This window comes from Drosophila serrata, unplaced genomic scaffold, assembly GCF_035046125.1.
Source record: "Drosophila serrata isolate PLE 108 unplaced genomic scaffold, ASM3504612v1 contig_240, whole genome shotgun sequence".
Lineage (NCBI taxonomy): Eukaryota > Metazoa > Arthropoda > Insecta > Diptera > Drosophilidae > Drosophila > Drosophila serrata.
The window spans coordinates 2,873,359-2,897,660 of NW_028257138.1; the positions used below are offsets into that span (position 1 = coordinate 2,873,359).

Consider the following 24,302-nt stretch of genomic DNA (forward strand, 5'->3'; position numbering starts at 1 on the left):
GCACAAATGTGCACAAATTACTTAAAACATATTAAAAACTGTGCGCCGGGGTCCCGTCCCGGTCCCCGTCCCCATCCCCGTCCCTAGCCAACAACAGTTTGCGCAAATCGTTGCAGAAATTAAAAACTCTTTGAAGCCACGGCGGAGCTCTTGAGATAAAAGAAATTCTCCTTCTCCTTGGTTGTGGCAAGTTTTTGTCGCAACAACTGCAGTACAACTTTCGCTGAAAACTGAAAATGTAGAGTTTTCCCTATTGAGATGCGAATGTACAGTACATATATGTATGTGAAAACTTGAGTAATTAAGTTCAGTCAAAGGCTAGCACATTATTATTTTCTTGAAATATTAGCAATAAGTTTAAAATTGTGATTACAATTTTGATTTGGAAAAGGAGGAAGTTAAATATTCTGCTTTGTTATCAGGCTTTATTGTATGCATATACTTTAAGCCAATATTTTGTATTATTTCTCAACGTGGAGCTAAAAACGTTTATTAACAGTGTAATAAAGATGTGTAAAGAATTCAAATTTAGCGCCACATGGGCAGCATTGTTTGATATGTCTTGCATAGAGATGAAACACACAACATGATGTAACTATGTATGCAATTTATATATTGCAACTTGTAACCAAATACACATAAGAGCGCAAAGTTTTAGTATTATCATTACATTTGTTAAATTTAACTAAATTTAAACTAATTTAAAGCATTTCAAAGGTATTTAATAAGACAAGTTAATAATATCGAAGGCTTTAACGCTTGTTATCGTTATCGTTGCAACTGTCATCTCTATTCCGCCGGCGTGTGAATTAAAAACATTGGATAATCCGGAATTTTTAAAGAATGCTAAACCTATCCCTGGTGCTGCGGGTGCAATCCTCCAGACATGTCACTTCCTATGCCACCGCGGCGTCTACCAGGTTAAAGCCTCAGAACTCGAAGGTGCGTGAAAAGCCCAGAAAGAAGCAGCCAGAGGAGAATCCTCTAGTCTCGTGCCGGCGAACACAGTTCAATTTAACCCAACACGAGCGCCCAGATGCCAAGTTTGGGAGCCTGGCACTGGCCTCCAGCGGATGGCTGCACCACAAGTCCAAGGGCGACTACTTCATTCTGAATGCCAGCGTCGGAGCGGAGGAATTGCAACGGGAGATGCAGAGCGTTGAGGAGTTCCTGGAGACATCGTCAATAAAGGTGCATCCGCAGCTGCTAGAGAACCTGCAAGGGGAACTGGGAATCCGACAGCTGACCGGCATTCAGGTGCAGGGACTGCCTATTGTCCACGAGGGCGGTCACTGCCTGATCGCTGCCGAGACGGGATGCGGCAAGACACTAACATATCTGCTGCCAATTCTGGACAGGCTGCTCCAGCGAGAAGCGCCCGAACGCAGGCTTAACACGCCTCGAGCTCTGATCCTCACACCGGGCCGGGAATTGGCCACACAGATAGCCGCGGTTACGGAGAAGCTAACCCAGGGCACGGATCTCAAGGTTAGGTCCCTGTTGGGCGGCAACACCAAGCAGCTGATGATGAGCCCGCAGTTCGAGAAGGTGGACGTACTTGTGGCAACTCTGGGTGCCCTGAGCAAGCTGGTGACCACTGGCATCTACCGGATGGAGCAGGTGCGACACTTGGTCCTCGACGAAGCGGACACACTGCTGGACGACACCTTTACGGACAAGCTCACCTATTTCCTCAGACGGTTTCCCGTGAGTACTCGGAACACAGGAAGCTAGCTGGCGTAACCTCTTCTATTTGCCTCAATAGTTCCACTTGGTTAACAAGCCGGATGCCGGTACACAGCTCATCCTGGCCTCCGCTACGATGCCCACAAATACCAGGGAGATCCTGCACAAGGTCATCGATGTGGACACCATCCGGGAGGTGGTGAGTCCGAACCTGCACCGCCTGATGCCGCACGTGACCCAGAAGTTCCTGCGCATATCCAAGGCAGACCGCCCCGCCACTTTACTGTCGCTCGTCAAGCAGGATCTGACCAAGCGACGACCAGTGATCCTGTTCAGCAACAAGTCGGCCACCAGCGACTACGTCTCCATCTTCCTTAACAACAGTGGCGTGAACTGCCTCAACCTGAACGGCGACATGCTGATGAAAATCCGCCTTGGCCGCTTTGAGCAGTTTCAAAACGGTAGCTGTGACGTGCTCTCCACCACGGACGTGGGCAGCCGTGGCTTAGACACCACCCGGGCCCGACATGTCATCAATTTTGACTTTCCCTTACACGTGTCAGATTATATCCATCGCTGCGGGCGTATCGGTCGCGTGGGCAGTGTGGATAAGGCGCTGGTTACCAACTTGATCTCGTCGCGACGCGAGATCGACGTTGTCCAGCGGATAGAGCACGCGGCGCGCACGGGCGGCTTGCTGCCGGATGTGAATGCCAACATCAGGAACATTATCAACAAGCGGATAATGGCCGAGATGAAGGCAGCGGGGGTGCCGGTTCCACAACAAGCTCAGGAAGAGGCCTTTTAGCCGTTTGTTTTGTTCTGTAAGTCAATAAAATGTTTTGTTTTCCTCAATATAGTAGCCTTTGGGGCTTACAGGGATCACTTTAGGTGCCCTAGTCCGTCCGTTTTCTCTTTAATAAGCTACCAATAGCATATATATATATAAGTCTATGTTTTATGTTTTTATTGAGATCCCCTCCGGCTCCCTCTATTAATCCAGAAAAGGCCTACTATTACTCTCCCCATTTATCCTTAGATCCTTAGATAGTGATAACCACTGGTAGGCGGCCATCTTTTCACGTTTGTCAGCGGCTTGAAAAGCTTTCGCTTGGCAATGAGAATATCGGAGGAACTGCCGCCAGTCATTGCAGCACCACCGCCATTTGCCGCGGACGCAGGCGAATCCAAGGAAACACTCGAAACCTTGGGTTTGGCCTTGACCAGCATCGGTCGACAGCCAGCGAACTTGAAGCGTATATTGCCCGCGCAGTTGAACTGGAGATTTGGCGGCTGAAGTTCGGGGAAGGCCTCCCGGAGAGTGGGCTTCGGTTTCAGGGCCTTGCTGGGATCATCTCCATGGCACATGGCGGCCGCCAAGGTGCTCCATTCCAGGCGACGCACACCGGGCACGGATTCTATTCTGTAAGCGGGGGCCTTGGCGCCCACATAACGCCGAGTTACCATCTTCTCGTAGGCTCCTAGAAGAGACACAAACATTAGGAAAAACCTTCTCGGTACATTAACTATTAAACCCTACGCGCATAATACACCAGAAAGGGCTGGAGGGCGGCGACTCCACATCCGTGCTCCAGCCACTCGTACAGGTAGATGTCGTCCCGTCCGCCTAAGAAAATGGCAGCTGGTGCCAAATCCTGCCACAGGCTCTCCGGGATCTCCTCAACGCGCAGCTTGTATATGTAGGGTATGAACTCCCGAAAGGCGTACTCGCCCAGGGCAATGAGTCCTCGAACCGCTCTGCTGATGTACTTGAAGTCTGAAAGAGTAAACTCTGAACCAAAAGCTGTAGAGAATTAGCTACGGACACACACCTCTTTCGCTGCAGACATCACGGCCCTCAAAGAATCTGGCGAGGCGACGCATGATCAGAAACAAACACTCTGCTTGCAGGTAGCCACTCTGGGAGGCCAGTTGGCCAATGGTATCGCAGAGCTCATCTACCAGGGCATTGCTCACGGGACTGGCAAAGTAGCTGGAGAGCTGTTGGGGCTCCTCCGGCTCGGGAGTGACACCCTCATCCTCCGTTTGCAAGCTGTATATGGTGTGCTCCTCCTGATTTTGCTCGACAGGGAACTCCATTTGCTCCTGATCTGGCTCCAATTTGAGGTGTTCCTCCAGCTCCATCTTGACCGGAACCTGACCAAGATCAGTCGTGTCAGAAGGAACTTCCAGTGACGTTGAAGGTGGCGCCTTGATGGTCTCGTAAGGAGCCATAAGCTGGCTGACAAGCACCTCCGCCAGGTGGAAGTACTCCGGCCTGCATGCACTATGGTTGCCATGCGCATTATAGTTGCAGGCACGGAGCAGACGCCAGCATCGACGACTCAGTGCATCCTGCTGCTTGAAGGCTAGCAGCTGCACTATTTTGCTGACCAGGACGCGATAGACTGAGCCCATGAGGGGCGTCTGGAAGGCGTGAGCAATAGCCTCGTTCTGAGACTTGCTGTCTGCAAACAGGGCGGCGGTTACTAGGTTCTGGACGCACAGCTTCAGCTGTTCCGTGTGCCTATCCTCAACGGGCCGGATGCTGTGAAAATCAACATCGTCGGCCATGGCTAGGCTTATCTCCTTTTGGAACTCCTCGCGCAGCTCGAAGATCTTGTCCGAATGGAAGTAGTAACTACCATCGTAGTCAATGCGGTCCCACTCACTGTCCATGGCGCCCAGCATGGGCGGAACGTTGGCATCCTTAAGTACCTCGTTCACCAAGTCGTAGGTGACCACGCCGCCCGAATGACGCGAGTAGATCTTCACATTCTGCCAGGAGAACATGGAATTAGGAAACTGGAAAACAATTTTAAGGATCCGCGGCTTACGTTAATCAGTTCCCAGACTTTGTACGAGGCATCTTCTGCCAGCCGCGCGCACACGTCCTGCGACAGCTCCACATCCGTCTGATCGTGCTGCTCCCAGAAGATCTTAATGCTGCGCGGATCAAAGCCTGCGTAGCTCTTGTGATGGCCCTGCAAAGAGGCATTGGATTTGTTTAAAGGAACCACAGCATCGTCTCTCCGCTCTCACCATTCGACTGGCGTTTCCGGAGGCCTCGCCCGGCGCTATTCCCGCTGCTCCGTGCCCGCCCCCTGCCACCGCAAATGAGGCATCGAACAGATTGTAATTCACCAGACTCGAGGTGGGTGTCGTCGGCGTTGTTACCATATTTAGATGCGTGGGCGTGGCCGGCAAACTGCCCACGCCAGCTCCAACACCCAGACCCAGCGCAGAGCCGGATACGGACGCGGCAGAGGCGGAGGCAAGAGATGCCGAGGAAGAACTCTTGCTGCTACCCAACTCCAATTTTGCGGTCTTGGAGCGCGACTTTGTGGACTTCTTGCTGACCTTGTTGTGCGATGACTTGTTCAGCTCGTCCGGATTGCCGGCACCCAGGTTTTTCATCGTCTCATCTGTTCTCCTTGACCGTTTTTCAGAGAGAAAACATTGCAGGCGGCGGCAAAAAAAAATAAACAAAATATTTCGCAAGATTTGCAGCCAGCCAGTGTTGGAAAACTTGCCTAGTGCAGTAACAGTGCTGCATAACTTCAATATACCGGAATATATAAGGGAATCAAGCCTTAATTGGATGATGGCAATTCGTTATTGGGATAATAAATAGGATCCTATTAATAAAACGGATAATGAAGACGTCGTTGCTCAATTTTATCAGTCACATTCGATATTCGATAACCGATTAACCTACTAACTTTAACAATAGCAAACCACTTTCGACGCTTTGCAACACTGCGCAGTGAGCAGTTGAATTTTACTTAAATTAATGAATTAAAGTCATAAACACAGCACAAGATAATGGCAGAAGCCGCCAACGTGCGCCAAAATCTGCAGAATGTACCCTCGATCTTCGAGATATCGGCGGCGGAGACTTTGGACAACCTGATTTATCCAGCGCTAAGCAAGATCTTCGATTACTTTGGCCTCCGGCTGGACTTTAAACTCTGGGGCAGTCTCAGGGTCCAGGAGGAGCTATCGCCGCTGCTCACCTGGCTACTGCAGTATCTATACTTGCGCAACCGAGCCTCCTCCTTCGGAGAGAGCTTCTACGGGCTGCAGCGCACGGCAACAGCAACCGGGGAACTGCTGACCCGCCGCCAGCAGTTTGCATCCGCCACACTGCTGACCCTTCTGCCCTACGTAGAGCGCAAGCTGCGCAGCCGAAGCGCCCGGCACGAGGACTCAAGCGTGTGGGAACAACGGCTGCTCAATGGCTTTCATGCGTTCCATGCCGCCAAGGCGGTTCACACATTCCTGTACCTCATCAAGTACGCTTCCAGTCACTCGCCAATTTTCCGTGCCCTCCGCCTAACGCTCCGCTATCCCAGTAAGCCGCCGCGGGAGGATCAGTGGACCTACCTCGTACTCAAGATGCTCGAAGTGCTGGCCTTTTTCCTGCAGTTCGTCCAGTGGTGGTACTCCAATGACCAGCGTCGCAAGGTAGGCGGAACCCTACTGAACCCAGATCCGATGCCGCAGCAGCAGCTGGATCTCGATCTGCCCGAGGAAGTTAAGCAAACGATGCCCAAGCGTGGCGAATGTCCTGTTTGTCTGCTGCCTCTGCAAACACCAACAGCCTGTTCTGTCTCCGGGTATGTCTACTGCTGGAAATGCATCGTGAGTTACATGAAGGAGCATGGGCATTGTCCCGTCACACGCCACCCCATTACACTGGAGGATCTGGTGCGCATCTACGAGACGTAGTGCCTTAGGTTACCATAAGTATTTTGTTTGTTTTATATTTTTATACCCTTGCAGGGTATTATAATTTCAGTCAGAAGTTTGCAACGCAGTGAAGGAGGCACCTCCGACTATATAAAGTATATATATTCTTGATCAGGATCAACAGCCGAGTCGATCTAGCCATGTCCGTCTGTCCGTCTGTCCGTTTCTACGCAAACTAGTCTCTCAGTTTTGAAGCTATCTGAATGAAACTTTGTAGTTAGCCTTTTATATACTCTCACTCGTATATATGTCGGAACGGGCCGGATCGGACGACTATATCATAAAGCTGCCATAGGAATGATCGGAAAATTTTTAGAAAAAAATTTTTAACTTTTTCAGTTTTCAATAGAATTGGATCAAATTTGAGATACTCTACAATTTTGAATAAAATGTTATGAAAATCGGACTACTATATCATATAGCTCCCATAGGAACGATCGAGAAATTAATACAATTAAATTTATAACCTTTTCAGTTTTCAACTGATTTTCATCAAATTTTAGGTATAGGCATTTTATATTAGTCTTAAATTTTGTGTCAAATTTCATGAAAATCGGACTATTATATCATATAGGTGCCATACAAACGATCGTTTGATGTAGAGGAAAAATGCAAATCTTTGAATGTAAAACTGAAAATATAATATGTATAGGTGAATACAATGAAAGCAGGTATTACTTCATTGTTTTTTAACACAAATATATATCATTTATATTGTATGGTTTTTTATTCATAGAAGTTCTATCTGCAAGGGTATATAAACTTCGGCGTGCCGAAGTTAGCTTCCTTTCTTGTTTAAGACAGTTTTTCCAATACAAATGTGATAAAAGAAATCCGGCTCAGATCACGCTTAGGTGAAAGCCCAGACGCCGATCGTAGCAGATGTGAACGTGATAGAAGTCGAAGTAGGCCAGGCACAGGTAAAAGCAAAAGGCTTCGCTGGAAATGAACTCTCCAAGGCCAAAAACAGAGTAGGCTGTGGGGATTCGAGGATTAAGGAGAAACTGATAAGTTAGAGGGAATATTATGTATTTATCTTAAGAGTACAAAGACAAAACCTACACATAGCTCGTTGAATACTATTGCTAGGCTTTTTTTTTTTATGTATCGACAAAAACAAGGCGTAATGCAGCACACATTTTTATTGTATTTGTATTAAAACAAAATCAAATAACATTTTCCTCAATAGAACTAGGACTAGAACACATTACATTTCATTTTTTCATTTGGTTATAAGAAATGATTCCTTTGATTAATTGATTGATTTGTTCTTCTTAGAGATATATCGTCCTTTCAATTACTACCCTCCTGTGCACTTCCACCACCTCAACGTGCTGGTGTTGTCTATATTGATATATCAGATAGCAGGCTAATCCAATGGCAGCAATGCAGCCTAGATAGAAAATTAGGGATAACACCGCCGACAAAAGCACTTTAAATAGACAAAATGACCAAGATAATAGCTTGAACAGGAGCGAGACTAAAAACAGCAACCACTTGGGACAGCAAGTACCGCAGGTATCTGAAGGGATATCTGTGGATGGGATATATTGTGCCTAGTCTAGACTTTTTCTCCTGGCAAACGTATCTGATTTCCTCCGAGCTCCATTCATTGTTGCGGCAGATCAGGTGCTTCTCCTTTGACAGATCACAGCGGCAGTTTTCCAATGCCTGGCAATTTGTTTTATTATGGCGATCATTACAAAGTCTGACGCAATCTTCATTGCTCAAAGTAGCAGCTCCCTTGCCTAACTGCGCCCAGCATTGGCAGTCGTCGGTGCAGAGGGTGTTGCTTGCCGGCTCCTGACCGTAGGCAGTTGTCGACAATTCTCCACACAGAAATAGGAAGACTAGAAGGCACACGTTCATGACTAATGCCGGTATTTTCTATAACTTTTTTAGCGAGGTAAAGCAGTCAGCTCAGTGCAGTGTTCCGCGGTAAACTGAAACGTCGTGTTCTTTGTTTCGCAGATATGTTTACATAAAGTGCTTTCCATTTTCGGGATTCAAACAATTGTGTTACTGTTTCGATTGGCGATGCCCTTAGCTTATCGAATAAGTATTTAAAAAAAAACAGGTAAAATTATCGATCCTCAGTTTTTTGCACATATGTATTACCATGCAGGTATATCCAAACATTTGCATATATGTATTCCTAACCGACAATGTGTAGCTTTTGTTTTTGTACTCAGAAACCCAATCTCTTTACACCTTTTAAAGGTTTTAAATCAAATATCTTAATTGATTAAGAACACACTTACCTAAAGGCATACAAAACTTCTGGTGGATAAAGTAGAAGATCCACATAATTGCAACAGCGAGGAAATAGAGGAGCACCAGACCGCTCTTCAGCCGCAGGACGAATTCCTGCTCATGAAGTTCCCAAGTCTTTTCCAGCAGCAGGTAATAGTTGGAGCACACATAGGTGCCGGCCATGACGATGGCATTCAGGAAAAACAGACACACAGCATTGGCGATGGTCAGCATGGAGTCGCCATAGGATTCGGCATAGGTGCCCCACACCAGCATGTTGCAACTGTTCACCGCCATGACGAAGGCCACCAAGAAGCCAAAACTGCGTACCGGTCGCGGCAGGGTACGTCGATAGAACCGGGAGTGCAGCCAGGCATTCGCTATGCAGAAGGGAAACTGCATCCAACAAGCCAGCATCCAGGCCTTGGACTGCGACCTAGCTGCTGCCGTGGCGCTGGGAAATATGTTGAAGGCTCGACAGGATGTCGAGGTCGTAGTCTGAAAGTCCGTAGCTAAGGCCATCACCAGGTTGTAAGCCATACACAAAGGAACGGGCAGCAGGCCCAAGGCCAGAAGGGGAGCAACCGAGATCCGAATGTGTCGTCTGCAAGACTGGAAGTCCTTAGAGGTACTGGGCAGTAGTTGATGCTCCATTTTATTCCCGGCAAATGGATTAATTCCGGGACAGGAAACCCTAACTATACTTTTTCGAGTGACAAATTTATCAAGACATTCTTTTGGTTTAAAAAAATCATTTTATTTTAATCAAAGCCATTTTAAAATTCGGTAATTGCCACTGCGTTGCTAAAGCTCATGTAAATAAAATAGTTTTGCTTATAATAATACCATAGAACCAAAATTAAAATCGCGTTTTGTATAACATTTAACGTTTTGCCTAACTAAATCTTGTATAAATAATGCACTTTACTTCATACTGAATTTATCTAACTTTTCTAGCTTACAAATAATTAAAGAAAAGAAAATATCGAATTGCGAAAATTGAACCAATTAAGAGAATAGATACAGAGCCTTAACTAAAAGCGTGTCCTGTCATACTCCATCGTTTTCGGCAACGGAATCCATTTGGAAAAATTAAGTAAACTTTGAGCTTAAGCTAATACCGCGTATGTACAGAATACTCGAAGATAGGCCGCAGCTTGGGGCGACTGGCTGGATGTTAGCTGGGCTGGGGTAAGATCTCTTAGAACTGTGATAGGTAAAGGCCGTGCTTAGCGTCGCACACAACGTTGAGGGCGTGGAAGTCCCAGTAGGAGGTCATGTGAAAGCCCATGTTGGTCAGCACCACAACGTATTCGAACAGAGCGAAGAAGGTGTAGACTGTGTGAGTGTAGAGATATTAAAAGATATAAGTACGAGTAATCCATATTCATAGATAGGTGATCTGGTAACATAAGTGAAATTAGTTCAGGTGTAAAGATTAACTCGTCTATTCGATTTTGATTACCTCTGACCATGAATCTAAGCTGTAACTTAAGCGTTGAGCATGTTTAACGACATTCCAACTTTTTAAGAATCTATTTTGCAATCGATTAAAATTTAGGAAATCTTTCAACCATAGTGGATTTAACGGATTAATGTGCAGGACTCTTGTATCATGTATTTCATAATTATGACCATTATCACTCACCTCCCGCCTCGCAATGCGAATTGTGCCTGACGAAGCAATATCCCGCCAGTCCAAAGGCCGCCACATTCACCAGAAAGAGGTTTCTCTTGTACCTCAGCGACTTCTCCTCGTGCGGCAGAAGCACCGCTTTCCGGGCATTCCTATTTAACAGATACGAGACAAGCATGTAGCACTCGGAGCAGGCTATGAACACCACGAAGGCGTTCCGGTGCGTCTCATAGTGATCCGCCGACGTCCAAAAGGAGAGGCAGAATAGGGCGAGGTCCTCTACTACATTCAGGCAGCAGGCCAGGACGCCCAGCAACCGCCGGCTGCGCCTGATGTGTTCGCGATAGTGCTCCAGGTACATCTTGGCCACAGCCAGCCGGAGCGGCAAGTGCAGGAAGATGGCCAGCCGCCAGACCGTCCGCTGAGGCTCATAGTTCCCAATGGCCGCCGACACAGAGGGCAGATAGTTGGCCACATCGCAGTGGGTATAGGTGCTCCGTACAAAGTCAAAGGCCAGGGACCAGGCCACGCAGAAGAGGAAGCCGCCTAGGGGCAGGCTTAGAGCGGTAAGCGCCAGCCGGGCGAAGGGTAGTCGGAAGAAGACGCTCTTCGGGTCGCTTAGGCGCTCGTACGTAGGCAACATTTGGGTGCGAGAGTGGGTCTAGGAGGTTGGGTTGGTTCAGTCAGCGGGCCGCGATCCTCATTTCATCCAGTTGCTCTCGCCTGGTTAGCTAATTATACGCGGACTGCTTACGTTGTAAACATTGCGAAGGAAGTTGTAAACAATTAAGTGATCGATAGCATCAGCTGGTTATCGACACCTGGCGGGGGTGGGTTTGCACGGTGAAAATTAGCCATCAGAGATGGCACAACTATCGATTAAGAGAAATATTTGATAAAGTAGATATTAGATAGTAATAAATTTCACGATATGAAGGAAAATATAAGCTTGCCATAAAAGTTTCATTTTAATTAGAAAATAATAAGGAAAAATTGAGGAAAGTAGGTTTCATACCTTCTGTTCCCTGTTTAAGAAACAAAAATTTCTAGCAGCTCACTGTATTCTCGCATTGAGGATTTTATTACATGATTAACATGTAAAAAATAAAACTGAATAAAATCCGACTTCGAATCAAATTACTATAAAGATGAGTATTTGAAAACAGCAGTAACACCCGCTAACCTATCGATATCGGTGTGTCTATCGCCGGCTAACTGTCATCTCTAGCAGCGATAAACAAAAACAAAACACGCGCAAAAAAAAAAGAAGGAAAATTGCTATTGTTTATACCGACACATCATCCTCCATTAAATCCGTCACAGATGGACATCTTACTGGCCAACGTGAACGGCCTGCAGTTCAAGGCGGAGCGGGACCTGATCGAGCAGGTTGGCGCCATACCGCTGCCCTTCTATGGCATGGACAAGTCCATTGCCGCAGTGTGCAACTTCATCACGCGCAGCGGCCAGGAGTGCGACAAGGGCAGCGCCTGCCCCTTCCGGCACATACGCGGCGACCGGACCATCGTGTGCAAACACTGGCTGCGCGGACTCTGCAAGAAGGGCGACCAGTGCGAATTCCTCCACGAGTACGACATGACAAAGATGCCGGAGTGCTACTTCTACTCGCGCTTCAATGCCTGCCACAACAAGGAGTGTCCTTTCCTCCACATCGATCCGCAGAGCAAGGTTAAGGACTGCCCCTGGTACAAGCGCGGCTTCTGTCGCCACGGACCCCACTGCCGGCACCAGCATCTGCGCCGGGTGCTCTGCATGAACTACCTCGCCGGCTTCTGTCCGGAGGGTCCCTCCTGCAAGCATATGCATCCCCGCTTTGAGCTGCCACCTCTGGCGGAGCTAAGTAAGGATCAGCTCCACAAGAAGCTGCCCACGTGTCACTACTGCGGTGAGCTGGGGCACAAGGCCAACTCGTGCAAGCAGTATGTCGGCAGTGTGGAGCATCGCAACAATATCAATGCCATGGATCACTCTGGCGGGCACTCTGGACACTCAGGACACCCCGTGCACTCAGGCGGACACTCTGGGCACTCAGGTCACTCCGAGGGCAACGAGGATGGCTCGTCTAACCACCACAATCAGCACGGCCCGCCTGGTTACGTCAAGGTGCCAACGCCGCTGGAGGAAATAACCTGCTACAAGTGCGGGCACAAGGGCCACTATGCCAACAAGTGCCCCAAGGGCCACCTTGCCTTCCTCTCCAACCAGCATAGTCATAAGTAGAACCTAGGAGTAAGAGTTCATATTGTAGTCCCAACAGCGGGAGATAATTCAGAAATAAATCCTACGCGGGGACGGCGGGGTCTTCTCTTCGACTCCAACCGCATCAGGTCTGGAGATCGCTAAACAAAGCGTGAGCATGTTGAAGGGTGGGAACTCTGTTAACTCTGTTGTTATCAGCGAAATAAAAACAATTTTCCATTTCATTTTAAATATTCGTGTCATTTGTTGCTCTTTTGAATAAGAAGTTTCATCATTTATGATGTAGGCAAGCTTTTTCCAGTTTTTATTACAACAAGTGACACAAAAATATTACCTAAAAATGAGAATGATGAAATTGAAATGCCACTTATTTCAATTTAATTATAAACATATACATTTAAAAAATATTTGTGTTAAATTTTAAAGCTATCGAATACTTTTTAGTATTTAACGGTATCAAATGCACCGATAACTTTGGGGCTCATCGATAGGCTTCGTTCGTCACTGAGTACAAACATCAATTGCGCACCAACTTTTCAGTAAAAACAAACAGAGTCGGATTATTCGAACGGAAGACAAACACCGAGGAGCAGCCATGACAATTCTGGGCAAATTGCGGGGAGAGATCAAGGACCAGGAGAAGGTGCCACTGCCTATGAACCTCAACGATGAGGCACTGCTGCACCATGGCTCGTTAATCGCAGTGAGTTTTTTTTATTTCCCTCTCGCCCCCTTTTTGCGCAATCGTTGCGTGGGAGTGCGTCCTTGCCCCTTTCCCTTCCCCAGCCACTGCCCAATCCTTCGGCCCGCGAGCCACAAGTTTCGCAAGTGGGTGGCTCGGCGGGAGGTCGCATTCCTGCGCTCCGAATTCCGAATCCGAGCCCGAGTCCGAAGCGTAATCGGGGAATCTCCAGCCTCAGCAGCCTCGGCTGCCTGCAGGCTATCGATTTTTCGCTCGCTCGGAATTCCCGCTGTCCTTGCACTGTTTTTCTCTGACGCTGCTCCTCAGCTACTCCTCTGCTGGCTTCTGCTCCTTCCCCCCTACGCCCCCCCTCAAGGACTCGCTCCCCGAGGTCAGAGTGGAGGCCCTGCTGGTCCTTCCTGTTGCTGCGTTGCATGTGCAGCCTGAGTGGCCGTGACAGCTGGATGGGATGGAGCAACCCAATTTGGTCTTTCCGAGCTCCAATTTCAGCTCTTTGTTGTCGCTGACTGGCACTTGGTCTTTGGCCGCGCACAGTGACCTCGATAAGTGTGTTTGCACACTCTCGCAGCAGGTGCGAAGAGTAGCCCAAAGAAAGTTCGTGTCTTATCAGCAAAAACTCCAGACATTTTGCACTCTTCACATATATCGTCTTATCTGTCAGTCATTTCTCTATAGATATATGTTGTTTCTCATTTGCTATTATTGTTATTTAAACCGGGTAATGGGTATCAATGGTGGGTTATTATAATCGTAACTAAAGTCAGGTTTCATCAGGCGTTTCCCTAAATTGTTAACCATAATAAAAGCTTATTAATTAGGAGCTCTCTTAGTCATATATTTATGATACAGCTAAAATATGAACTCTTTTTCTTTTGTGACTACAACTTATCGCGGTTTTACGAGTTTTCCCAAAGCAAACCGTTTTAAAAAAAAGAGATAAGGCCTAGGCGATATGACATTTACTATATGCACATATTTGACTCCTACGCCTCCATGTATGAATCTTCTCTTGGACTTTAACAAGTACGCAGTAATATTATTTACAATAAATATTAAGAAAAACAATCTTCGAAATGCTGCAATGTATTTTTAAAGCCTTTCCGTATGCAGTTTGAATTAAAGCATAAATACAGTGTTTAAAAAACTGATAACTTGCCAAAAAAGCATTAATTTTAATTCGGAAAGTTGTTCTGTGTTTGTTTTTATTAGTTTAATTAATATGCATACCTAATTTATCAATTTTTGAAAATTTTAACAATGTAACCCCTTAAAAAAAAATGGGATAAAATGAACAACAATTTGTTTCCTTTCCTACATGCCTAGAAAGATTCGCTGTTTGCCTGCTGATCAATATCAATGGTTTATAAAGTCGGAAATGATTCCTTCTCTGCGTTCTAAGCTTCTAACTGAAATTAGAATACCCTACTAGGGTATAAAAAATAATAGTTTAAATTCCCTAGGTTTTTTGTTTTGTTTTGAAAAAAAAAAAACAAATGGGTCTCAAAGGTGTTATTATATATATTATATATTCATGTTTTTGTTTTAATTGCCAAAAAAAACAAAACCTATTTAAATATACCTTTTAGCCCAAAGTCGCCTATAGCGACACCGAAGCCGATGCAGAGTCCATGGTCTTTAACCGGCCACAGCACCATTGCTTGAAATCCTTTCTCCTGTTCCTCATCGCCGTCGTGGTGATGCTAATGGGCGTTCTGGGCGGCTGGACGTTGTACCGCTTGTACGCCCCCTCGCATGCCAGCATGCGATACCATGCCCTGTGCGAGATTCCCTATCCCGAGGACTCGATGGAGCAGCCAAGGATTTACCAGCGCAGCGACGAACCCTTCGCCCTGAACTGGCGCGCCCTGTTGCCGCAGTTCGGACCCCTGCCGGATAGCAGCTCAGCCCTTGACGAGAACAGCAACTATTTCCGCGAGGAAATCGAACTGGACGGCGAGACCGACGACGATGGCTATGCCAGGGTTGATGTCCCCGACTTTAAGGATGGACGACGGGGAAGGTTTATGCACGATTTCAAGGAGAACCAGTCGGCCATCATCGACACCACCACCGGCAGGTGCTTCATCATGCCGCTGGACAGGGAGACCACCCTGCCGCCCACCAGCTTTGTGGACCTTATGAAGAAGATGGGCACTGGCTACTACAACATCGACACGGAGCGTGTGCGTCGCCAGATGCGCGTGGTCACGCCCCGCATAACCGATCTCTCGCTCATCTCGGAGCGGATTGCCAACGAGTGCTACGACATGAAGGTCTATCAAATGGAGAAGTTCATCTCGGGCGGTAAGTCATCCCATAAAATTCGAAAAAATGCATCAATAAAACATGAATATCTTGGGGGAATTCCCTTCTTCCTTTTCTTGCAGTCTCGAAGCGTTCAGCCGATCCCTTGCCCGATGCCGGAAAGTATGCCGAGTTCATGGGCAAGGGCGTCATCGAATACGATCTGGCCAACATAGCAGAAGTGGAGGCCTATGAGGCCAACGAGAAGGAGCATCGCGCTTGAGCGACTGGCCGAAGGAGGATCTTTTAAGCTACAACACCCCCATATATATGGAAGAATACACACAACCTAAACCTAAACCTAAACCTAAACCAATTATTAATTAGAATCGATTTATACATACATATAACGGGCGCGCGGAGATCTATCAGTCCCGAGATCTAGGATCTGGAATCTGTCATCATCATCTAGCGAATGGAATCGCTTAAGATCCTAGTAGAGAATTGTAAACAAAAAATGTACCTATAGAACGCAATCAAAAGCGATCGACGAAATTTGTGACAAATACGATAGAGCAGAAAGCAAGGATGGGGAGCGGATCGGATGACGAATATCGGAACACACTGCAGCATTCCAAGTACATATTTTATATAGACGTATGCTCCTTTAACTACATATTCTAACAAGTAACGAGTATAGATCGAAGCTATTTACATGGAGCAAACCCAGCAGCATCCAAAATCTAAAATCCCAACCATGAGCCGAAAGAAACTATCATCGGAAACAACAAATTAATCTAAATGTTCTTTAAACTTAATTAAAAATGTATTAAACGCGAATTTGTGATCTTTAAGCGAGGCTCTTGCTTTATTCACTGAGAAAACTATAACTAATTAAATACTATATAACTTGCAGCTTCTAAAGGTACGGCTTGCACAGAGCTATGGTGTGATCCACGCCGTAGGCCACCTTGCTCACCTTCCCATTGATGGCCGCCTTGAAAGGAAAGAACTGATCCTTCTTGTGGCCCAGACCGAGATGCCCAAAGCGATTCTTGCCCCACATGAAGAGATCGCCGTCCGAGTTGACGGCACCCATGTGGAAGACGCCGCAACCGATGGATACCACCGTGGTGGCATTGCTGAAGTCATTGCGCCCGAAGAGAGGCGGCAAGAGATGCTGTGGCCGCGAGGTCTGCTCCACGAAGGGCCCGAAGCCAAGGATGCCAAAGCCCCAGGTGTAAACCAGCCCCTGATCGTTCAAGGCCATGCAAAAGGATCCTCCGGCCGCCACATCCTTTATCTTGCCAATGCCCTTGGTCAGTTTGAGGGCGCGCGGTAGATTGATTTGGGTTTCCGCGTGCTCCGAGTCGTCCAGCTGCCCGTACTCCGAGTTGCCCCAACCAAAGACATCGCCCGCCTCGTTGACAGCCAGAACACAGTCGGAGGAGCAGCTAAGGCGAACAATCTTCTCCTTGGCTATGTCCCCGGCGATGAGGGTTATCTGACCAGCAGTGTGATAGTTTCCCTGGCCGGTCTGGCCGTCGGCACCCCAGCCGCAGGTGTAGACGCGCCCGGATTTCGTGAGGAACATGCTATGATCTTGGCCGCACTCCACATGCACCAGTTCGTCTTCTTTGCCACAGATATCCTCCTGGGGTATGCGGTGGATGAGTGCGCTCTTGCTGTAGCGCTCCTCCTCGATGATGGAGCGGCCGCACTGGCCGTAGGAGTTGTTGCCCAGCGTGAAGACGATGCCGTTGTGCGTGAGCACCACCAGGTGAGCCCGACCCGCCGACATACTCTTTACTTGCATGTCCTCGTCCGTTTCCCCTTGAATACGCGGCAGTTTAATGGCCGTGGGGTAGATTATAACGTCCAGATTGGCCGGATCCTTGGGATTACCCTTTACTTGGAAGCCCAACTGCGAGTCTGTATTCAGCCCGCTACCGAAGAGCGTCTCGCCGTCGTCTCGGCGCACGGCATAGGCCGTGAACCCATAGCCGGCGGTTACATTCGTGATCTCGTTGTTGTTGGAGAACTGCAGCCGTGTCGGATGGTGCACCATCTCCGTGTAGCGCTCCTGGGCCTTCTTCACGCTAGTCTGGAGGCCCAGTGCACCCGTTTCCTGGAATCCCCACACATATACACGGTTCTCATGGTTGTCCGTCACCTTCGGCGTGTACTCCTTGATCTTGGATTTGTCCTGCGCCAGCACACTTCGCTTTGCCTTGGCGGTGTAGGCTCTGCTAAGCACAGGGCCGATTCCCCTCCAGTTTTTAAGCATATCCAACGTTTTTAATTCTGCTTAAAACATGTTTAAAGTTACGTTTTTCAAGTGTTTTTTCAATTCTGCTCTGGGGGTTAATCAGCTGTTCACCCAGCTGGTTTCCAATACGTTTACCAGTACTGGTTTTTGCGTTGGTTTTCGTCTGCGATAAGCTATCTATCGAATGGAAAGTGCTCATCGAATGCCAATCGATGACTGCTGCTACCGAAGTAGTGACCATCGAGGCATCGAATACGTCAATCGAATAATAAATAAACGAAAGGAATCGGCTGCGCTCCGGCGAAATCATTAAAAATTAATTGGAAAACCGTAAAACCAGCGCTCAAAAAGTGTATAACCAGCTGGTAAATTAATCAATTTGTCGCGTTTAACGCTCGCATAGCCAAAACTCGTGTTTTTCCGTGCGTTTCGCGTGATTTTCCATCGCAGCAGAAGCATATGTACACAACCACACTCGCAGTCGCACACGCACACCACCCCAGTCCGCCGTGTATATACATCTGTAGGTGCGTTATGTACAAAGTATTATAATTATAAAATTGCAAGTGAACCCAAGTGTGTGTGTGTGTGAAAAGTGCAATAGCCGGGGCGGAGAGTTCCGAGTGGAGTGTGTGCGGTGGAGAGTGGAAAACAGTAAAGTGAAGTAAAGTGCGCGGCGCTGTCCAGGAGCTTCATATTCATCCATTGCCATGTCTGGTCAAAGGGCTGCTGGGGCCGCTGGCTGCTAGGGCAAGCTAGAGGATTCTCGCCACGGATAAGGACACACAGCGAAGAGGAGTGCCAGCAGGAGGAGCAGTAGCAGGGATAGGAGTTGCCGTCGCAAGCGCTTCGTCTCCGGTAGGTACACACAAAATATTCGGCTGCTCCTTTTTAGCTCCTGTTTGTGCCGCTCTCTCTCTGTCTCCCTCTCTCTATCTGCTTTGCTCTCTTTCGGGTGCCGCCCGCTCTCGCTGCTCGCTCTCTCTCGCAAAGCACCTGGTGGTGCAAAGAAGTCCTCTCAGTGTCCCAGTGGGTGGCGGCGATGGCCTGCAACCCTTGTGTCCCGTCACCTTTTTTTGGGTAACCATGGTCGTGTGTTAACTGTGCCATCATTCTTTTGCATTTCTGGCATCATCACTCCTCCTGCAGAAACCCCACCCCAGACCTGGCTGAAAGAAAGCCACCACCACCTCGCAGAGATTTTGCGCAGCAGCTCTCTCGCAGCGCAGCTCTGGGCACGGCCGGCGACTCCCTCGGCAACAAATCCCGAAAAATACGGAAAACAAAGCCCGAAACAGAACCCGAGACCCAAACCTAATCCCACTCCTCACCAGAAGCGTCTACTTAATCAACTCCGAGAATGGGCTTCCACAGCCCACAGAATGAGTGATCTTATGTAAACAGGCCACGGGTGAGGGGCTGCCCTTTGCCTCCCACGACTGACTCCCAGATAAGCCCCTGCTCCATGCAGATGGCCCACTTTTGGTTCCTCCTCCTCCTCCACCTTCTCCTCGGCCAGCCCCAACCAAGTCGTAACTCAATGTTATAGAACTATAAATGCTCCCATTTACGGGGCCACCAATTTGTTTGTGAAGGAGGAGGAGCCCCCACTGCTACTCCCTCGAATGGAACCGCCGATCATCTCAGGCCACTCACTCTCCAGGGAGTGCAAGAAAGGGAAATACCAAAAAGAAAGAAACTTTCCGCCTCATAAACTCGTGGGCTCGCCGTCCATGTTCCCCAAAGCACGTGCGACTCTTTGTTTTCTTTCTTTCTCTAATTTTTCCGCTGGCATTTTGCTACATATTTCACTGAAAACAAGACGAAATGCTGTCAAGGCAATGACACAAAGTACACTGCTGGAAATTATATTTATCGCAACATCCCCGATAAGATTATGATTAAAATTCAAGATCACATTTAGGATCTGAATTGATAATGATATGATAATACTATCGGTGTCAGTTCCAACTGCAGAACACGAAAGGAGTCTACTTAGGGAAACCGAAGTTTATGTACCCTTGCAGAGAAAAACTAGCACAGAAAAGCTTTTCGAATTAAAATTAATGAGAAAAATATCGATGCAGAAAATAATAATAATTCAGGTGTCGTCTTTGAGGACATATGATTCCCAAACATAACGAGAACGTTTATTGTTTCGATTTATCATATAGGAATTAATCTTACATCCCTATCTTAATCTTCTTCAACATTCCCAAGCTCATTATTATTGCATTATATCACCATACATAAATATCCAAAGTTTATGCGATATAAAGAGACGGCAATGCCGTCACAAGAGGCTCTTTCCCAAAGTAAACATCGCAAGAAATAGTTTCTACAATCTATATAACCGAATGATTGGTTCACACCCTCCTCGAATCGATTTTTAAATCACAAACAAACATACGTCAGAGTGTCTCTGGATGTCTGTGACAACATCCCAGAAAATATAGCCTAGATATAACTGTGGGACAACGTCGCGCTGTTGATATCGCACAGATGGTGTGAGAAGAAATTCCCCAATTTCCGGGTACTATTTCCCTCAGTGCAGCGAGGGCGGGGGAGTGGCAGTGGCAGTGGCAGGCCCCTGTTGTCAATGTCTTGGCTGTTGTTTGGACGGCCTTATGCAAGCGCAAACAATAACAAAACAATTGCCAAGCCAAAGAAAATCCAAATCCGAAACCCAACGGTGGTGCAGTTCATTGGCAGCCAGCCAGCCAAGCGTTTCATGTTTACCCAGAGTGGAGTTCCACCTCGTCTCCCCACCTTATCACCATCGAGTCACAATCTTTTTTGGGTTCTTTCTCTGCCGCTATCTGGCTCGGTTACGGTTTCACTCCCCGCTTTCTCCTCGACAAAGACAGGGAAACAATAACAACAGGGGGCTGAGAGTGAATCACTTGGCGACCAGTTCCTCCACTTAAACGGGGAACTTGTCGCCTATCTCGGCGAAAGCGAAAAGCCTTGACTAATCGATGGCAAAACAAACAAACCTGAAAAGAACACTTTGCGTTATCACATAAGAATTGTTATTGTGCCAATGGGTTCAGGCAGGCAGTTCCAGCTAAATGTTTTAGCAGAAAAGTACATTATTTTTAATCTATGGGAGCAATAGTTCCAGGGAAGAACTGAAAAAAAGCTAAATATAGCAAGATATATAGATTCGCTTATTGATGCTGATCAAGAATATTTATAGGGTCGGAAATGACTCCTTCACTTTCTTTTAAGTTTCTGACTGAAGGTCCATTACCATTTTTATACCGAAATTAACAATATTTTTATATAAAATTTTTCGACAAATCAAAATGTAAAAATCTCATAACTCAGCCAAAAACGCATTAATTTCAATTCGGAAAGCGGCAGTATGTTAATTTTTAGCAGGTTAACAAAACTGCGTACTCAATTTAAAATGTGAATTTTTGGCCGATTTTTGCAAATTTTCATGATGTAACCCCTTTCCTTTTTTCCGAAAAATAGGAATTTTCGGAAAAAAATTTTTTCGGCCGGATAAAGCTAGAAAGAAAGGCCTGTAGATGCTGATCAAGAATATATATGATTTATGGGGTCGGAAATGGCTCCTTCACTTTCTTTTAAGCTTCTGACTGAAGGTGCAATACCATTTTTATACCGAAATTAACAATATTTTTATATGAAATTTTTCCTCAAATCAAAATGTAAAAATCTCATAACTCAGCCAAAAACGCATTAATTTCAATTCGGAAAGCGGCAGTATGTTAATTTTTAGCAGGTTAACAAAACTGCGTACTCAATTTAAAATGTGAATTTTTGGCCGATTTTTGCAAATTTTCATGATGTAACCCCTTTCCTTTTTTCCGAAAAATAGGAATTTTCGGAAAAAAATTTTTTCGGCTGGATAAAGCTAGAAAGAAAGGCCTGTAGATGCTGATCAAGAATATATATGATTACGGGGTCGGAAATGGCTCCTTCACTTTCTTTTAAGCTTCTGACTGAAGGTGCAATACCATTTTTATACCGAAATTAACAATATTTTTATATGAAATTTTTCGACAAATCAAAATGTAAAAATCTCATAACTCAGCCAAAAACGCATTAATTTCAATTCGGAAAGCGGCAGTATGTTAATTTTTAGCAGGTTAACAAAACAGCGTACTCAATTTAAAATGTGAATTTTTGGCCGATTTTTGCAAATTTTCATGATGTAACCCCTTTCCTTTTTTCCGAAAAATAGGAATTTTCGGAAAAAAAATTTTTCGGCTGGATAAAGCTAGAAAGAAAGGCCTGTAGATGCTGATCAAGAATATATATGATTTATGGGGTCGGAAATGGCTCCTTCACTTTCTTTTAAGCTTCTGACTGAAGGTCCATTACCATTTTTATACCGAAATTAACAATATTTTTATATGAAATTTTTCCTCAAATCAAAATGTAAAAATCTCATAACTCAGCCAAAAACGCATTAATTTCAATTCGGAAAGCGGCAGTATGTTAATTTTTAGCAGGTTAACAAAACTGCGTACTCAATTTAAAATGTGAATTTTTGGCCGATTTTTGCAAATTTTCATGATGTAACCCCTTCCCTTTTTTCCGAAAAATGGGAATTTTCTGAAAAATTTTTTTTCGGCCGGATAAAGCTAGAAAGAAAGGCCTGTAGATGCTGATCAAGAATATATTTGATTTATGGTGTCGGAAATGGCTCCTTCACTTTCTTTTAAGCTTCTGACTGAAGGTCCATTACCATTTTTATACCGAAATTAACAATATTTTTATATGAAATTTTTCGACAAATCAAAATGTAAAAATCTCATAACTCAGCCAAAAACGCATTAATTTCAATTCGGAAAGCGGCAGTATGTTAATTTTTAGCAGGTTAACAAAACTGCGTACTCAATTTAAAATGTGAATTTTTGGCCGATTTTTGCAAATTTTCATGATGTAACCCCTTTCCTTTTTTCCGAAAAATAGGAATTTTCGGAAAAAAATTTTTTCGGCTGGATAAAGCTAGAAAGAAAGGCCTGTAGATGCTGATCAAGAATATATATGATTACGGGGTCGGAAATGGCTCCTTCACTTTCTTTTAAGCTTCTGACTGAAGGTGCAATACCATTTTTATACCGAAATTAACAATATTTTTATATGAAATTTTTCGACAAATCAAAATGTAAAAATCTCATAACTCAGCCAAAAACGCATTAATTTCAATTCGGAAAGCGGCAGTATGTTAATTTTTAGCAGGTTAACAAAACTGCGTACTCAATTTAAAATGTGAATTTTTGGCCGATTTTTGCAAATTTTCATGATGTAACCCCTTTCCTTTTTTCCGAAAAATAGGAATTTTCGGAAAAAAAATTTTTCGGCTGGATAAAGCTAGAAAGAAAGGCCTGTAGATGCTGATCAAGAATATATATGATTTATGGGGTCGGAAATGGCTCCTTCACTTTCTTTTAAGCTTCTGACTGAAGGTCCATTACCATTTTTATACCGAAATTAACAATATTTTTATATGAAATTTTTCCTCAAATCAAAATGTAAAAATCTCATAACTCAGCCAAAAACGCATTAATTTCAATTCGGAAAGCGGCAGTATGTTAATTTTTAGCAGGTTAACAAAACTGCGTACTCAATTTAAAATGTGAATTTTTGGCCGATTTTTGCAAATTTTCATGATGTAACCCCTTCCCTTTTTTCCGAAAAATGGGAATTTTCTGAAAAATTTTTTTTCGGCCGGATAAAGCTAGAAAGAAAGGCCTGTAGATGCTGATCAAGAATATATATGATTTATGGGGTCGGAAATGGCTCCTTCACTTTCTTTTAAGCTTCTGACTGAAGGTCCATTACCATTTTTATACCGAAATTAACAATATTTTTATATGAAATTTTTCGACAAATCAAAATGTAAAAATCTCATAACTCAGCCAAAAACGCATTAATTTCAATTCGGAAAGCGGCAGTATGTTAATTTTTAGCAGGTTAACAAAACTGCGTACTCAATTTAAAATGTGAATTTTTGGCCGATTTTTGCAAATTTTCCGAAAAATAGGAATTTTCGGAAAAATTTTTTTTCGGCCGGATAAAGCTAGAAAGAAAGGCCTGTAGATGCTGATCAAGAATATATTTGATTTATGGTGTCGGAAATGGCTCCTTCACTTTCTTTTAAGCTTCTGACTGAAGGTCCATTACCATTTTTATACCGAAATTAACAATATTTTTATATGAAATTTTTCGACAAATCAAAATGTAAAAATCTCACACCTCAGCCAAAAACGCATTAATTTCAATTCGGAAAGCGGCAGTATGTTAATTTTTAGCAGGTTAACAAAACTGCGTACTCAATTTAAAATGTGAATTTTTGGCCGATTTTTGCAAATTTTCATGATGTAACCCCTTTCCTTTTTTCCGAAAAATAGGAATTTTCGGAAAAAAATTTTTTCGGCTGGATAAAGCTAGAAAGAAAGGCCTGTAGATGCTGATCAAGAATATATATGATTTATGGGGTCGGAAATGGCTCCTTCACTTTCTTTTAAGCTTCTGACTGAAGGTCCATTACCATTTTTATA

General features: G+C 45.3%; 10 protein-coding genes across 15 annotated transcripts in view; 5 read left to right on the forward strand and 5 right to left on the reverse strand.

Annotated features, from left to right (window-relative positions):
- Positions 1-24,302, forward strand: part of dock (SH2/SH3 adaptor protein dock) — an 86,571-nt gene that overhangs the window by 45,517 nt on the left and 16,752 nt on the right. The window contains exon 1 of one of the 3 annotated variants that reach the window (XM_086830511.1): positions 17,968-18,621. The exons of 1 other annotated variant lie outside the window; for it this stretch is intronic. The gene's annotated coding sequence lies outside the window, so the exon portion shown is untranslated. Of the gene's footprint in view, positions 1-17,967; positions 18,622-24,302 lie in introns of those variants that run through there. One more of the 3 variants, XM_086830513.1, reaches the window with a different exon arrangement.
- Positions 1-24,302, reverse strand: part of Pkg21D (Protein kinase, cGMP-dependent at 21D) — a 202,304-nt gene that overhangs the window by 28,693 nt on the left and 149,309 nt on the right. The gene's annotated exons all lie outside the window — the stretch shown is intronic.
- Dbp21E2 (putative ATP-dependent RNA helicase Dbp21E2) lies at positions 771-7,867 on the forward strand. 2 transcript variants are annotated; one of them, XM_086830516.1, is made up of 3 exons: positions 780-1,707; positions 1,766-2,510; positions 7,717-7,867. In XM_086830516.1, the coding sequence occupies exons 1-2, from the start codon at positions 844-846 to the stop codon at positions 2,492-2,494; spliced, it is 1,593 nt and encodes a 530-aa protein (XP_086686642.1). In that variant the 5' UTR covers positions 780-843; the 3' UTR covers positions 2,495-2,510; positions 7,717-7,867. The 2 variants fall into 2 exon arrangements, with proteins under 2 accessions (XP_020800829.2, XP_086686642.1); XM_020945170.2 differs by lacking the exon at positions 7,717-7,867 and having other exon boundaries at positions 771-1,707; positions 1,766-2,541.
- Saf6 (SAGA factor-like TAF6) lies at positions 2,627-5,328 on the reverse strand. Its single transcript, XM_020945148.2, has 5 exons — positions 4,729-5,328; positions 4,524-4,670; positions 3,519-4,464; positions 3,227-3,463; positions 2,627-3,167 (listed from the first exon to the last, which is right to left on the reverse strand). Exons 1-5 carry the CDS (start codon positions 5,101-5,103, stop codon positions 2,722-2,724), a joined length of 2,151 nt encoding a protein of 716 aa, XP_020800807.2. The 5' UTR covers positions 5,104-5,328; the 3' UTR covers positions 2,627-2,721.
- Positions 5,407-6,466, forward strand: Pex12 (peroxisomal biogenesis factor 12). Its single transcript, XM_020945173.2, has one exon. The coding sequence runs from the start codon at positions 5,512-5,514 to the stop codon at positions 6,415-6,417; it is 906 nt and encodes a 301-aa protein (XP_020800832.2). The 5' UTR covers positions 5,407-5,511; the 3' UTR covers positions 6,418-6,466.
- LOC110178146 (uncharacterized) lies at positions 7,236-9,430 on the reverse strand. Of its 3 annotated transcripts, none has more exons than XM_020945174.2 (2): positions 8,700-9,430; positions 7,236-7,414 (listed from the first exon to the last, which is right to left on the reverse strand). In XM_020945174.2, the coding sequence occupies exons 1-2, from the start codon at positions 9,343-9,345 to the stop codon at positions 7,278-7,280; spliced, it is 783 nt and encodes a 260-aa protein (XP_020800833.2). In that variant the 5' UTR covers positions 9,346-9,430; the 3' UTR covers positions 7,236-7,277. The 3 variants fall into 3 exon arrangements, with proteins under 3 accessions (XP_020800833.2, XP_086686643.1, XP_086686644.1); XM_086830517.1 differs by lacking the exon at positions 7,236-7,414 and adding an exon at positions 7,563-8,288; XM_086830518.1 differs by lacking the exon at positions 7,236-7,414 and adding an exon at positions 8,577-8,649.
- PGAP2 (Post-GPI attachment to proteins 2) lies at positions 9,427-11,263 on the reverse strand. Its single transcript, XM_020945175.2, has 2 exons — positions 10,340-11,263; positions 9,427-10,029 (listed from the first exon to the last, which is right to left on the reverse strand). Exons 1-2 carry the CDS (start codon positions 10,968-10,970, stop codon positions 9,893-9,895), a joined length of 768 nt encoding a protein of 255 aa, XP_020800834.2. The 5' UTR covers positions 10,971-11,263; the 3' UTR covers positions 9,427-9,892.
- Positions 11,521-12,778, forward strand: Clp (Cleavage and polyadenylation specificity factor subunit 4). Its single transcript, XM_020945197.2, has one exon. It carries the CDS (start codon positions 11,651-11,653, stop codon positions 12,566-12,568), a length of 918 nt encoding a protein of 305 aa, XP_020800856.2. The 5' UTR covers positions 11,521-11,650; the 3' UTR covers positions 12,569-12,778.
- Positions 13,067-16,348, forward strand: LOC110178161 (integral membrane protein 2B). Its single transcript, XM_020945194.2, has 3 exons — positions 13,067-13,250; positions 14,837-15,554; positions 15,638-16,348. Exons 1-3 carry the CDS (start codon positions 13,143-13,145, stop codon positions 15,775-15,777), a joined length of 966 nt encoding a protein of 321 aa, XP_020800853.1. The 5' UTR covers positions 13,067-13,142; the 3' UTR covers positions 15,778-16,348.
- Positions 16,335-17,943, reverse strand: LOC110178160 (RCC1-like G exchanging factor-like protein). Its single transcript, XM_020945193.2, has one exon. The coding sequence runs from the start codon at positions 17,779-17,781 to the stop codon at positions 16,414-16,416; it is 1,368 nt and encodes a 455-aa protein (XP_020800852.2). The 5' UTR covers positions 17,782-17,943; the 3' UTR covers positions 16,335-16,413.

Bases quoted from the DNA above. Each gene is read 5' to 3' on its own strand.
- PGAP2 (XM_020945175.2), bottom strand. From the start codon at position 10,970: ATGTTGCCTACGTACGAGCGCCTAAGCGACCCGAAGAGCGTCTTCTTC. The intron at 10,030-10,339 runs GTGAGTGATAAT...ACACTCACACAG, and splicing joins TTCGCATTGCGAGGCGGGAG to TCTACACCTTCTTCGCTCTG.
- Saf6 (XM_020945148.2), bottom strand. From the start codon at position 5,103: ATGAAAAACCTGGGTGCCGGCAATCCGGACGAGCTGAACAAGTCATCG. The intron at 4,671-4,728 runs GTGAGAGCGGAG...GCCTCTTTGCAG, and splicing joins CCGGAAACGCCAGTCGAATG to GGCCATCACAAGAGCTACGC. The intron at 3,168-3,226 runs GTAGGGTTTAAT...TGTCTCTTCTAG, and splicing joins CTTTCTGGTGTATTATGCGC to GAGCCTACGAGAAGATGGTA.
- LOC110178161 (XM_020945194.2), top strand. From the start codon at position 13,143: ATGACAATTCTGGGCAAATTGCGGGGAGAGATCAAGGACCAGGAGAAG. The intron at 13,251-14,836 runs GTGAGTTTTTTT...TATACCTTTTAG, and splicing joins ACCATGGCTCGTTAATCGCA to CCCAAAGTCGCCTATAGCGA. The intron at 15,555-15,637 runs GTAAGTCATCCC...CTTTTCTTGCAG, and splicing joins GGAGAAGTTCATCTCGGGCG to TCTCGAAGCGTTCAGCCGAT.
- Pex12 (XM_020945173.2), top strand. From the start codon at position 5,512: ATGGCAGAAGCCGCCAACGTGCGCCAAAATCTGCAGAATGTACCCTCG.
- Dbp21E2 (XM_020945170.2), top strand. From the start codon at position 844: ATGCTAAACCTATCCCTGGTGCTGCGGGTGCAATCCTCCAGACATGTC. The intron at 1,708-1,765 runs GTGAGTACTCGG...TTGCCTCAATAG, and splicing joins ATTTCCTCAGACGGTTTCCC to TTCCACTTGGTTAACAAGCC.
- LOC110178160 (XM_020945193.2), bottom strand. From the start codon at position 17,781: ATGCTTAAAAACTGGAGGGGAATCGGCCCTGTGCTTAGCAGAGCCTAC.
- Clp (XM_020945197.2), top strand. From the start codon at position 11,651: ATGGACATCTTACTGGCCAACGTGAACGGCCTGCAGTTCAAGGCGGAG.
- LOC110178146 (XM_086830517.1), bottom strand. From the start codon at position 9,345: ATGGAGCATCAACTACTGCCCAGTACCTCTAAGGACTTCCAGTCTTGC. The intron at 8,289-8,699 runs GTAAGTGTGTTC...TGTGCCTTCTAG, and splicing joins GAAGTTTTGTATGCCTTTAG to TCTTCCTATTTCTGTGTGGA.